Source organism: Lonchura striata, chromosome 2, assembly GCF_046129695.1.
Source record: "Lonchura striata isolate bLonStr1 chromosome 2, bLonStr1.mat, whole genome shotgun sequence".
Classification (NCBI taxonomy): Eukaryota; Metazoa; Chordata; class Aves; order Passeriformes; family Estrildidae; genus Lonchura; species Lonchura striata.
In genome coordinates this window covers 91,308,595-91,322,568 of record NC_134604.1, presented here as the reverse complement: position 1 = coordinate 91,322,568, position 13,974 = coordinate 91,308,595, and the positions used below count along the sequence as shown (strand labels likewise).

Sequence of the window (13,974 nt, the reverse complement as noted above, 5' to 3'; positions counted from 1 at the left end):
AAACATGTAACTAAATATCTTAAGATATTTAAAAGGCCTTGTTTTGGTTGTTGATATGTTGGAGTTTTTTTTAATGTTCTCTTGCCTTTCCAGCAGCTGTATACATAATTTATACTAAAATTGTACTACTATTTGAGTCAATTGATGAGTAGATTTCAGATTTTTGTGACTTAGTTTTCTATAGAAGCAGAATGTCATAGTGTCACAATTTTGTATAGCTTGTTTCTTTAGAAATTTAGTTGGGAGGGTGTGATCTGCATGTTCTCAATGCAGGGAAAAAATAATTGAAAGAAGATGTATCTCAGACATTACTTGAATGCCAGCTAAAATGCAGCATTGCTGTATAAGATGAGGGAGTAACTCATTATGCTTGATATCCAAAAGGAGTTAACTCAGAATACTTACAGTAAATCAGTAACCTGCTTTAGAACTGCTGCGTTCTCTGGCTGTCTGTGCATGCCCCAATGTGCTTTGTCTAAAGGAGGCTGGGACGTCACTGAGGTGCGAGGCTGCCGTGGGTGAGGAGGCAGCCCTGTGAAAGCACTTGCCTCTCCCTGTGGATTGTACAGGAGGTGCATGTCCCTGTGCTGGGGACTTTGCAGTCTCTAAGAGGGGTTTGGATGTGGCCTGGTGCACCAACCCAACCTCCTTCAACCCATATTTACTCAGAAAGTCCTAGGGTTTGGGGCTTGGATTTTTTCAACACTACCCTTGGTTTTTCTTCTGCTGTTATTTTAAGTTTTTAATCGTTCTTTTTATCTCCGTGTATTTATTCATATAACAGTAAAGTCCCATCATCAGCATACTTTTAATGCTTTTCCTTATTATATACCTGTTTGATACTCTTTGTTTCTTAACAGAAAATAAAACTGGTGGCTGTCAAAACAAAAATGAAATAGCTATGCTTGCCAGTCTTAATTTTATTTTCATTTTTTTTAATGTAGCCCATGATAATACCTTCTGGTGATGAGTCAGATTACTTAGTAATAAATATGTTTATTTGAAAAACTTGTTTTTTAATAATGGGAGGACAGTGATAAACTCTGATGAAACTTGGGCTTGTGTAACTGACAAGCTTGCATGAGTAATTGCTAAATGCTTGCAGATGTAGGTTGTTTATGTGTTTCAGTAAAGAAGGTGATGGAATGGATAGTGTTATCAGGAATATGAAGCATGACAAGTGATTATAAGCCCAAAGTTAATTTTGCAAGGGACTGAACAAAAAACCTGTCTTACACTCTTGTGGCTGCATAAATAAGACTTTACTGGAGTAAAAGAAAATAGCAATATGTCAGTTGGCATGCTTAGCTGCACTCCATACAGCCTATATTTTACTCTAAGAAAATTATTTTAGTAATTCTGGTACAGATTTTTGTTTTAATCCTTTTAACAAATGTTGCCATTATAATTGCAAGAAGGAGTAAAAAGAAAATTGTGTAACAAATTGGTGTGATTTTACAGAAAATTAATATTATTCCTACATCAGAAGAAAACCGGCTAAAAAATCAGAATTATGTTACAGGCCTCTGACAAAATTGTGATAATTCTTGCTTGTTTAAAAAAACCAACCAACAACAAAAACCCCTCCAAAACTGACAAAAAAAAACCTGCCATCCTCAAAGAAAGTCCCCTTCATTCCCAAATAAAAGTTAGCCGTCGCCCCCCCTTTACTTTTAATTACTTTTAAATTTTGTGCTTAACAGTAAATTCTATGACAAGGAGGTAGGTTTTAAAAGGAGCAATGTGATGTTGCAAAGAAAACCTGAGAAAACAAAAAGTATTCCTTAACTTTTTTTCTTACTAGATTTCTTTTTAAAGTTTTCATGCTTGCTCTCTACCTACATATATACACATGCAAATTATGTATATATATAAATATATAGAGATTTACTGTGTAAAATTATGTAAAAGCCACAGGGAAAGATTCTTCCTCTCTGCTTAAAGAGAAGGTTTGTTTGTTACTATATGCAGCAAGCACCTTATAGAGAGCAGAAACACTTGAGCTCCTGAGGAACACCCCTGCAGTAGTATCATTTCTGGTCCCTCTAAGGCACAAATGGAAAAAATTATCTTAATTGAAAAGTGACTGTAAATATGTCATTTGGAAAAGTTCATTCCCATTTTGCTCATCTTAAATGCCCGCTTTTCTGTTCCTACTACAGAAATCCTTCTGGTGCCTAAAAGCTGAGCTGAATAATATTACTTGCTCATGTAACATCCATAGCAGTGGATCTGCCGTTAGCTTGACCTGTGCAATGGTACTGCTTTCAAATATCCGCTTGGGTGCATTTGTGGCAATAATGCACCTTTGCAGTTAGGCATTAACAGCTGCACTTTGAGTTACTCTCTATCTGTACATTTGTTGAGGCCTCTGGGTGTTCTTCAAGGTTCCTGGCACTCTTTATGCCACCTACTGAGGTTAGAGAGTTTTTGTTAAGTTCTGTCCTTCCTGGTAGTTTTGAGAGAACATCTTGACCAACCCCTTAGAGCCACATTTTGGGCACTTTCCTTCTCATTTCTGTTTTTGTACCTAGTGTACATATCTTTACCCATACAGCATTTGATTTTGTTTTGATTACGTTTTGGAAAGATGGAAGTGATCTTGGCATGGACTGTTTGACTGTTTTAAAAAAGCTCCATTTCTTTTTTAGTCTATATGTGGAGTATGGAATTTGAAACTGGGCATCAAGACCCTCTCTGCCACTGGTGAGGTAACAGATTACTTCCCCTGACTGACAAGTTGTGTGTTCTCAATGTGCTCTACAGATGTACCCACCTGCCAGGTTCCATGTTTCCCTTCTGGGTAACTCTTGTGATCAGTGTTGGACCTTGAATGCAAGATGCTGAAAATCCTTTAACAGCTCAGTCTTTTTCTTCAGAAAATGGTGATGCTGACACTGCCAGCACCACCACTGTCCAGAACAAACATGCACACAAGGATTGTCCAATGAGCCTCTTTATACTTCCATTGAATCTGAAGATCCCAAATGGAATTTGTTAGGTGGCATGCATCGCCTTCTTCTTATCCATTCAGCTCCACTGCTTTGTTTTTCTGAATGGAGCACAATGAAACTTGAAGGTTTCATGCTCTCAGAACTGACAATAGAGTCAAAAGGACTTCTGGCGTTCTTTGGAGTCCTTGGAGTCCTTTTGAAGGACTTTGCCCTTTGGAGAAAGATTAAGAAGATTGGCTTTCCCCTCTGCTACTTAATGATCTAGCCAGGGCTTGTAGTATTTATTGCATATGCAGGCTATGATCTTAGGACTCTTAGTAGACACAGACTTCTTAGTAGACACAATGCATAGCTAACGTGATTTTTCTGAGTGATGTCCTGTCTTGAGGATGTGTCAGAATTAATTCTACTGACTCCAGTTTGACTCACAGAGTTCTGATTTTTGTACTCTTGCTTGCCATCAAGGATCTCCAAGATTGCTTTTTTGATGTTGGATCTAACCGGGATGTGGTCAAGACCTCTGGATCTTCACATGCTGTTTAGAAGCTATCCATCAGATTGGTAGAATCTGTGTAATTGAGGAAAGAGGGAGTTTACTTGTTAAGAAAAAAGTACTTTTAAAAAGATTGTGAAAAGTCTTGCCTGTAATTGTCCATAGAACACATACCAGCTTCTGTGAGTGAACTGTGCTTTTTGGCTTGACAGTGATGCATCCCAAAGCCTCTGTTCCAGCTCTTTGCGAACACTGCTTAGAGCTCAACATCTGGTAGCTTGTGGTCAACACTGTAAAAGTGTACCTGTTATCCTAGCTGTTGACTGCTGGGCAGTGTGACATGTGCTGATGACACTGCTGAAGTTTTTGAGTTATTTGAAGTGTTTCTTCCATGTTAGATAATGATTTCAAAATTACTTCTGAGCTTAGTCGAAGTTTGATCAAAACTATTGCAATAGTTGGCCATATTCATGCACCTTCTGCCTATGAAATGAATATTTTGATGGTGTTTGTGTTGTCAGGAAGGTGCCATGTGCTTGCATAGAAGTTTAATAGCACTTCTGTGCTTATCCTGGGTTTTCATCTAGGAATGGGGTGAAGGTCTGTACTGACCATAAGAATGATGGGATTTATTTCCTTCAACAAAAGTCTGTTTTCTCGCATGTTGTTTTGTCTGCTCAGAATAGCATATGTGACAGGTTTAGACCTGTTTCCACCTTGCAGACACTGTCCTCCAAAGAATTGGTATAGAAATCTGCTCTAGTTTGTGCTTCAGCTCTTTGGAATATGGCAATAATCTCCACACTGGGCAGCTGTTCAAATGGACTTCAGACTGCCTGTGTGCTCCAGAACTGAACACACCAGTAGTGATGAGAGCACTCAGTTTTATTTATAGCCTCTCTTGGAAGCCTTCAGTTCTAGATCTGACAGAATTGTCCCTCTTATCAAACATGCCATTGCTATGGGCTGTATTTCTCTAATTGCTTTTCATGTATTTTCTGAGGTCGACCTAAAGGTGAAGGAGCACTGTGGATATGATATTGCAGTGAAACTACTTGCTACTTCCACATGCATCTGTGCATATATGTGAATTTCTTTTTTTGGTGTGGTTTTGGTCTCTATTCTGCTGTCTCTCTACTTTGATAGTCTTTTGCATTTGCCTTTCAGCAGTTGGAAGGAAATAAAGAAATAAAGAAAAAAGAAATGAAACAGGGTGTGTGCGTGCTGACTGGGTGGCACCTGTGTAAAGATCTCTGATGTAATTGAAGAAGGTTTCCATTGGCAATTGAATGTGCATCCAGATAAAGCCCTGTGAAGTTACTGTAAATCTGGAAGAGATGACAACTCTTGGTTCTCTACACCTCATCTGGATCTGCAGCACTACAGGGAGGGAAAATTAGTGGAGCCTTGTCCTGCATCAAAATAAGAAGTTACTTACAGCATTGATTTACATGCCTTAGCTTTAGAAAGCTAAAGTCTTATCCTTCATCAGAAATAACTGGGCTGGAGAAAAGCCAGCTATTATGAATTTTTCCAGAACACCACCATTATTTTGATTTCACTTTTTAGAAGCTATTATGAAGAAGGAATGAGCTTCCGAAGACAACGCAGTTATTTTTGCCTGTAGAAGTTCTGCATACTTCAGGAGATAAAAATGGGCTTAATTCTAAGATCATTCTTCAGTGACTCTAGGATTTCTCCAACAAAATGTTCTTTTTCTTATGTTTAATATTTGCAGGATTTAGTTTTATGTTTTGAGTTCTTTGTGGTTCTTGTTACCTTTCTTTATATAATTACCAAGTTAAAATGACCAAATATTGCAAAAAAAAAAAACAAAACAAAGACTATCCACTCCAACAAAAGTAACGCCATCAACATCATAGTGATGGGTTTTTCTGTAATTCCTTAATTGTTAGACTGTGCTCAAGGGTTTATGGCTTTACCTGATTCCAGTCTGAAGTGACTTTTCAAGTTCAGGTGACTTCTAGACTTTGGAAGTGAAAGTTGTAGAATGAAAATACTTTGGATTTCTGTTGTAGCTATAGTCTGTGCAAATACTGAGTATCATGTTCCTCCCAATGTGATAGTCCATTACCATACCATAAAAAAAAGTTAATGACCAGCAAAATATTAGAATGGCTGTGCATAACAGTGGAATTATTTTCTTGCAGGGTTTTTATAATTTTCATTAGATGTGTGTTTCAGTTCAGATTTTGTATTGTTGACTGGTGTGGAAGACAGAAAATTTTAGAAATTAAAATGTTTGTTCATCAGTCATAAGCAATTTAATTCAGTTGGGAATATTGCCTGTGCTAGACTTCCCCAAAGGAAAAATGGGCTGGATATTGCAGGACATGCTTTTGTGATCAACTAGATATTTAGGGCTTTAGTGATCAAGTGGGTGGTAATTAGTTAAGGCTTTTTGTTTGATTTGTTTTGGGAATACAGTCTTGCAATTAAATTTATTATTAACCCAGAAAATTACCATAGTAAGATATTGGCTTCAAACTGTGCAATATTGTTTTCTTTCCTTCTAGGACTTCATGTTTTTCCCACTTTTGTAATATATGAACTCACAGTCTTGCTATTCCTTACATTGTCTGTCGTCATAATGAAGGTATTTTCTTTTATGCTTTTAAAAAATATTTTAAGCTTCATTAATCTAAGTAATCTTTGTGCTGCATGCCCTAAAGACAATTTATGCAAGAACTGAACATTTGATATAACGGAGAATATTACTGTAAATATGTATTTGAAGGAATCTTACTGATCAGAATACAGTTTGATGTAATATTCTTCAGGTATTTAAAAAGAAAATTATTTAATGTTAAAAGTAAATTGCACATGGCAAAGCATCTATTTCTCTCAAGCTTGGGATTTGTGACAATTATCAAGGGTTTTATTATAGTAAAGAAGATGCTACTTTTTACTGTGCAATGTATGTTTGTCTCTTTTGACATTAATACAGAAGGCACACTTAGAAGTCCATTATTTTATGTTATGTCCAAAATTACTCTATTTGATTCTGTGTATCTTACAGAACTAGTACTATTTTGTTTATTGCACTTCTTTATTTAAACAAACAAACAAAACAAACCCCCAGTAACTCAAAACCACCTGTTTTTAAAGTTTGTCTTGGCAGTGCTTGTCCTTTCTTTGATTCTTCCAAAGACCAGCCAATATATCAAGTGGATTGTCTCAGCAGGACTGGCACAAGTCAGTGAATTCTCTTTTGTTCTGGGAAGTAGAGCACGCAGAGCAGGGATCATATCTCGGGAGGTAAGCTGTTCTGTGGTTATTAACTTCATTTTTTGCACCTGAATAACTATGCTGTAATACAAAATCCCAGTATTTGAAATATCAATACACTCCAATTTTGTGGCACCTCTCAACTGTTAAAAAAGTAGAATCAACCCATACAAATGGATACTTGTATGTCCCTGACAGGGTTCCTAGTGCTGTTTCTCACTTGTTTCATATTGTACCTTAGTATTTTAAATAGCTTAGTTATAAATGCCTTACCTTAACTTCTCTCAATTACAACTTAATTATGTGGACAGTGAGTTGCAGGTAGCACCCAAGTCATAAAGACTGAGAAGCCTTTGCTTTTAAAATCTTGATACAGCTATTGAAAGAGGTATAGGAGTGTACAATACAGAGAGAATTTAGGATTTGAAGAAGGAAATACCAGAAAATAAGAACTGGAGAGCAGATACTGTGAAAATTGCCTTAACATTTAAACAAGCAAATACACTTGTAATCACTTTAACCTGTAAAACTTGTTCATTTTAAATCCTGAAACAACCAATGTTTTCGGTAGTTATGAAAAAAGTCCCCTGGGAAAGAAGCCTTAGTTTTATTTTGAAGTGTGAGAATGTTACTTTTTTTTGGAAGATAAAGTCTGATTTATGAAATTAAGTAAATTATGGCTGTAGAGATACAAGAACTGACGTCACTTTCTAGTTCTGGCTGCTTTATCCTCTGTGCTTCTGCTCACAAAAAATGCTCTCCTCGTGCTCTGAGGTTTTAATTTTCATTGAGTAAAGGTGATACACTTTCATGTTCACTCCTTCATATAATTAAGAGTTACAAATATCACGTTTGCATAGAGTTTCAAGGTATCTATATGTGATCACAGAACCAGTTTAGGGGTCCACCCACTGAGCTTGGAGGCTTTTAGGCTTTCAGTTTTTTCTGCTCTCACATGATTATCTAATGTATAGGTTTGTATACCTCTGAAATTTCCTAAACTCATTGTTTTGCTTGAGACCTCAAAACTACTTCCTGCCACTGTTTTCCAAGACTTATTCAAACTATGTAGTTAGGATCCTTTTTCTAAAGAAGATGTAGCATCTTAGTAGCATCTTCTTTACTTAAAGGGATTTATGTTTGCTTTTTTCTGTTGATAAGCAAACTTATAAGTGAATTTTGCCATTATATTGTTAAACCAGAATAGTTTAGAGTGGTGGTGGTGGGTTTTTTTTATTTTCTTGATTGATTGGGGGTTTTTTCGGTTTGGTTTGTTCATTTGGGGATTTTCGTTTTGGTTTTTAAACAAAGTGATAATTGGCTTTTGACTTCTTAACAAATACTGAATTTTCAAAATTGATCACTTCACATAAGAACAATTGTATTTCTGTAAGCTCATAATGATGTTTTTGCAATTGTATCTTCACACCAGGTAAACAGGTAATTAGATTATTTGAGCATGTACTTGTTTGCTTTTGTAGCAATATGCAAAGTTGCTTAGGAAGACACGTGAAGTCTCTTGAAAACATGGTCTAGAAGAGCCTAATCTCCTCAAACTTCTAGATACTTATTTGTACCACCATGTAACCAAGAGAAGTAATGGCTTTTCTTTGCCTTTTGCAGGTCTATCTTCTTGTTCTGAGTGTGACTACTCTAAGCCTTTTACTTGCCCCTGCCCTGTGGAGAGCTGCAATTATGAAATGTGTTCCAAGACCTGAAAGACGTTCAAGTACTTAATCAAGATTTGCACAAATAGAAGGATATGTTCTCTTGCAAGGAAAACATCTTCATTGCTCATTGTATTTCTATGCACTCAGAAAACAAGACCTGTTGAGTAGTCAGTCCTCTTAATAAGCGCTTGGTTATAAGCCTTATACTGACCTTAACACAAAATTCAATACTAAAAAATAATTGCGTCATATGAATTGCACACCTTTTAAAAAATTTACTTTGACTGATTGGAATCTACTAGAACATTTGTTTCTGATTCAATCTGTTATTCAGAGCATAAATTATTTTTTTAAATGTAGTGTCATGCAAACTATGTTGATTTGGTTTTTTTCTGCCTGAATGTGCCTTTTAATTTTCATCCTGTTAATGCTGGTTCATCACCAGATTTTGTTCAAAAAGATAAAGAAGATATACATATATATATATATATTATGGTGCCTATGGTATCTACTTTCACTAAATGACTTGAGTCATTTTCACATTTATGATTTTAATATAGCAGTATAAAATTAATTACAAAACAAATTTCTAATGGTGAATAAAAGAGTGATTCTCTACACAAAGAAAAGGTTTAACTGTTTAGCATCAATTCCAAGCAATTAATTACATATTCCAATTCATGCAGCCAGTACTGCATGATATTTTATTCCAGGTTGCAGCATATTTCCTTATAGTGGTATATTTTGTGTTAGCTCTTGTATTTATTTATATATTTGACTAAAAATTGACAGTAAGAAAGGGCATAATTTATGTTTGCAGACTGAAAGTTGTTACCCATTCTTGTTGCTAACTGCTGCTACAGTAATGGTTTACAGGGGTATTTTCTTTTAAATCAAAAATAAATATGGTAAAACGGGGAAGTGTAATTTCAATTAGATGTGAAAAATAGTACTTCTTGTAACCTTGGAAGTTGGCTCTTAGTTGACACTATACGAGATTGGAAATTATTTTAAGTAAATTAGCTTGCAGAAAACTGGAAACAGCAGACTGGGTGTGTATTTGCAACTCCATGACCTTTTAAATTACATTTACATTGAATAAATTGTTAGTCTTCTTAAAATACCATGATATTTTAGAAAACAGTGTTTTGAATGTGATCTTAAACGTGGTTTTTCTTTAAAATGTTGTATGTAGTGAGATAGGTCTTGTAAAAGACCATTATTTAAGTGTCATAGAGAAAGCTTACTCATAGGCTATAACCTACTCTGTTACAAAGCATTTAAGAATCATCTTGAGGTTCATCTGCTAAAACCAATTAAGATACATTAACACTTCAGGTCAGTATTGCAGTGTCCTCTGAAATAACATTGATACCCACAAAATGGTTAGAAAAATGCATGTTACAAGGTTTAAATTGCCAATTAAAATGAAAATTGTCCTCCAAGTAGCAACACAAAGCTTTGGATGGATTTTTGTACTCTATACCTCTTTCTCCCATAGCAGCCTCAGTTTCTTCTGTGTTTTCTCTGACGTCTGCTGGGCTTGTCTAAATGAAACTTGGATTAGTCTGGAGCGTGTATGTGCTGGTGGGACAGGGTAGAAATCATCATATTTGAGTTCTTGCTCACTGGATTTGGGGTTTTCCCTCTAGGCACTAATGCTTCATGAAGATTGGAGGAATGTATGGCAATTCCACCTCCCCTCAAATGGTTTCTAAAGTTGTTACAAAACACACAAATGCAGAACAAAAAGCTGCCCTATAAATAAAATATTGTTTAATAAAATGAATCTATAGCAGAAAAGAAACTCAAAACTGATTTTTTGCTATATTTAAATACTTTATTCAAAATAGAGGAGCAGTTCAGGTTTTATGGTTCCATTTAACAGTCTACTAGCTCAGACCTTTTACTCTTTTCCAGGTACCTCACTGAAATAATTCGTTTCTTAACTCTCCTATCCACTCTGTCCACTCACCTAGCTCATTGTTTCTGCATGAAATACAAGCATCTCTCCTAAATGCTTCATTTTGGTTTTGAAAGATGCTTGTTTCACATGTAGTTTGTACCTGTTTAAGGGGGAAAAATGTTTGACAGGTCATGGTAGAGATCTCTGTATGGTTTCCATTATGTCACTTAGTTAGCCCTTGAAGCAATTATATGATGTATTGCACCTGTGATGAGTAAAACTTTTATCTAAATAAATTGCTGTGGGTAGTTGTAGTTCTCTAGAAAACTCTTTAAAAGTCAGGAAAGAGACTAGGAAAATACTGATGACAATATTTTCCTGAATATCTTTTAAAATATTTGAGTGAAAAGCTCTTTAGTACCATGTTCAAAAAAGGAAAGTGAGCATTTAGATACCTTACTGGTTGCCTCATCTCTCTCAGTTCTCTCCCAAAAAAACTTTGTCATGGTTTAGGAATGGTATTCCCCAATTTAGTGCTGTCACCAAAACCATGCTGTCAATTGTTTCCCCTCTCCCCCTAGTTGGAAGCACAAAATGCAAAGATTGTGGATTGAGATAAGCACCATTTACTGGAAACAGCAATGAGATAAGAAAACAAACAGTAATAGCATCGATATTAATAACAAAATCATACAAAGAGGACCCCAAGACAACAACAGTTTCTTCCTGGAAGAGAGGGAGTCCCTTTTTCCTGCCTCTGGCAATGAGGTAGGATGGTATAGAATAACAAGGTACACATGCCCACTCCAGGCTCCACCCCTTCATGCCTACTGTGGAAAAAAAAGCTCTGTCCTGGCCAAAACCGGGACAACTTGGCTAGGCTTTAGGAGAACTGGGGGAAGAGGAATAGCCTTGTGTGTTCTGTGCCTCCTTGTTGACACAGACTTGGGTTGCCTGGTTCAGTATTAGATGTAAGCGCAAATTGGTAATCTTAACAGACATATCGTAAGTTTGTTTGCAGACATTTGAGATTGCCTCATAGAAATCTGGAGGTATATTGAGATACTGTAAATGTTTCCTGAAATGCAAATAATGGCTGCATGCATAATTCCATGTCCAAATGGGGTAGTCTCATGATATGATCTTAGGACAGAAACAACAGACCTTATTCCTGAATGATCACTCATTCCTGTATGAAAAATGGGGAGAATATTGCATAATCAGCCCACTTAGATATAATTGCAGCTTTTCAGAAACCTTATGTTTGTACTGTGGAATATTCTCTTCTGTGTTAAGCAGGTAAAATTAAAGCAGAGTTCCAGAAGCCCTGAAAGGAAAATCTACTGATTTGTTGAAGGTTTCTTGAAAAACAATGGTCTTTTTCTGGAAATTCTTGTTCCAGCTTGTTGGACAGTGGTTCTATCTCATTCATTAACTAATGATCAGTATAATTTTAATACAGAAAAGCTGATACAGAGCAGAAGCCTTATTAAGTGATGAGAGGATATTCCTATGGTGAAGCTGAACGTAAGGGAGTGAAAAGGAAGGTCTACTCTATGCTTGACTTGCAACTCATTCAGCTACTTTGGGGCTGACATTTTTTTTGGGGGGGGGGGAGGGGGGTTGGTTTATTTATTTTGTAGGTGGATTTAGCTGTGCTTATTTGGCATGGCTTTCTGAAAATTTGAGTTCTTATGTGTTACCCCTTAATTGCTATCCTTGATAATTCTGTGAAGATAAAGGAACCAAAGTAGTTTAAAAGCTGGTAGTGTGGGCTTTGCTTTGTGAGCCATTTCCCTGGCCCTGGGGTCAGATTAGTATGTATGGACCCACAACCACCCTACTTGTGGCTTATCCCATATAGAGTGGGTAGCTTCATTTTGTCAGTAGGAAGGTATTTGTGGGAGCTGTGAGGTGGTTTCCTGAAACTGTGGCTGATGTAGGTCTAGGATGGCTCAAGAATGTGATGCTGGACTAAGTCCATGGCACTACATAGCCTTTTAAAAGCTGTAAAAATTCATCATTTATTTGAGAATTTATCATTCTCAAATATGAGGAAAAGCATCCTCACAAAGCTTGTATTTCACTTGTTTTATGATTGGACATCCTCAGTTTTGCAGGGTGATGTGGGAGTGCCTTGTATGACAGAATATTGCTGTACGATGATGCTTAATAGAGGGGGTGAGAAATCTAGTGTGGTCTTGCCTGTTGGCACAAACCCAGGAACAATCCAACCACAAAAGCACTCTTGGGGTTTGTCTAGGGAAGGAATCCATAGTTCTGCTCAGTAACCAGTCCTGGCAGTATTCCAGCATGTGGGCAGTGCCAAAGGTGGAGGAAACGGGATCCCTGAATGACAAGAGGCGAGCCACACTAACAGTGTTGCTATTTTGTGGGAAATGCAATAGCTTGTAAGGAGCAGCAAAGTATCAGAGATCCAGTGTTGACCTGACAACCAGGGAGCCAACAAAACTACTGCAGGGAGAAGGAAGAACAGTGAGATGTCCTTAGGGCTCAGATATGTGTAGCCCACTCAACCCATAAAGGCAGAAGGCAAAAGCATACCTCTACCAACTTCACTCAGGAGATTTGCTCCTTGGGTTCTCCCACCACCTCTGTTGAGTAATTACCAGTGCTGGGTTGGTCTTAATGACACTTGCAAGACAGTGGGACTAGGAAAACCTTCTGCTGGCTGGAGACAGCAAACTGGACAACATTGTGGCAAGAGCGACTTAGGGATAGCTGATCCTGCCTTGTGGGAAAAACCTGTATCAGAGAGTAGTAAAAATTTCAGTTATGGTACCAAGCTGTATTTTTTATATCCTAAAATAGAGTGGAAATTCGATAACTGGGAGATGGTACCTCCCCAAGAGGCCAGATGTTGACAAGGTGGTCAGGTGACATGAGGTCTTTAAGTCATGAGTTTGCACAGATCACAGTGTTCAGACTGCATGGCTCCCCATTCGCGTGCATTTCCTCTGGCATCTGTTGAAGCTTTCTGCCTATAGACTAGATGACCTCTTGAGACAATTTCCTCACGTCTGTCATGCAGTCCTGCCGCACTGATGCTCTTTAAAGTTATGATCTGTTCTGATTTTCGTGCACCCTTAAAAGGGACAGACACTTCCCAGAAAACTATAAAGTGGAATAGCTTTCCACCGCTACGAACACAAACGAAATCCTAAAGCAACAAAATACCTGCAAAAGGTGTGCTCAGAGATTAGAGAAGTGTTGAAAATTTTTTCACCGGTACAAACACTTCAAATTAGTTGCAAACAACCCTCGGCTAAAGAACAAAAAAAACAAAAAAAAAAAAACCACTACCTAAGAGTTGAGCATGTTTGGGCAGTTAGCATGTATCAAAATAAATTCTAGCGAACTAGGACACTCCTTGTTTGTGCTTGTTCTGTTGACTCGCAAGTGTTTTTCCTACAAGAATTAATGTAAAACAAAAGAGCGGGAGGTGGGTGGATAGGGATGTGAGATACATAGACGGTTTGAACCCTCAGGCACAGTATATATGACCTAAAGGGTGGAGAGGAGCACTATCAACTGGAGATGTCTTTCAGGAAGCAATTTTTTTTTTCTGCAGCTGGCTTATGTGTTTTGTGTGTGAAAGTTTTTGCTGTTTTCTGAAATGTTATAATGTTATTAACACAATTTCATTATTACCTTCTTTCTTCGATGGCCTTTCCCGTCAAT

The 13,974-nt window shown here is 37.2% G+C and overlaps 1 protein-coding gene across 2 annotated transcripts in view; it reads left to right on the top strand.

Moving 5' to 3' along the window:
- The window catches only part of SLC9D1 (solute carrier family 9 member D1), a 33,370-nt gene extending 22,802 nt beyond the window's left edge, over positions 1–10,568 (top strand). The window contains exons 11-13 of one of the 2 annotated variants that reach the window (XM_021545556.3): positions 5,985–6,064; positions 6,577–6,726; positions 8,320–10,568. In XM_021545556.3, coding sequence (XP_021401231.2) covers positions 5,985–6,064; positions 6,577–6,726; positions 8,320–8,433 — 344 coding nt within the window. In that variant the 3' untranslated portion in view covers positions 8,434–10,568. The other variant, XM_077781563.1, reaches the window with a different exon arrangement.
- The last annotated feature ends 3,406 nt before the right edge of the window (positions 10,569–13,974 follow it).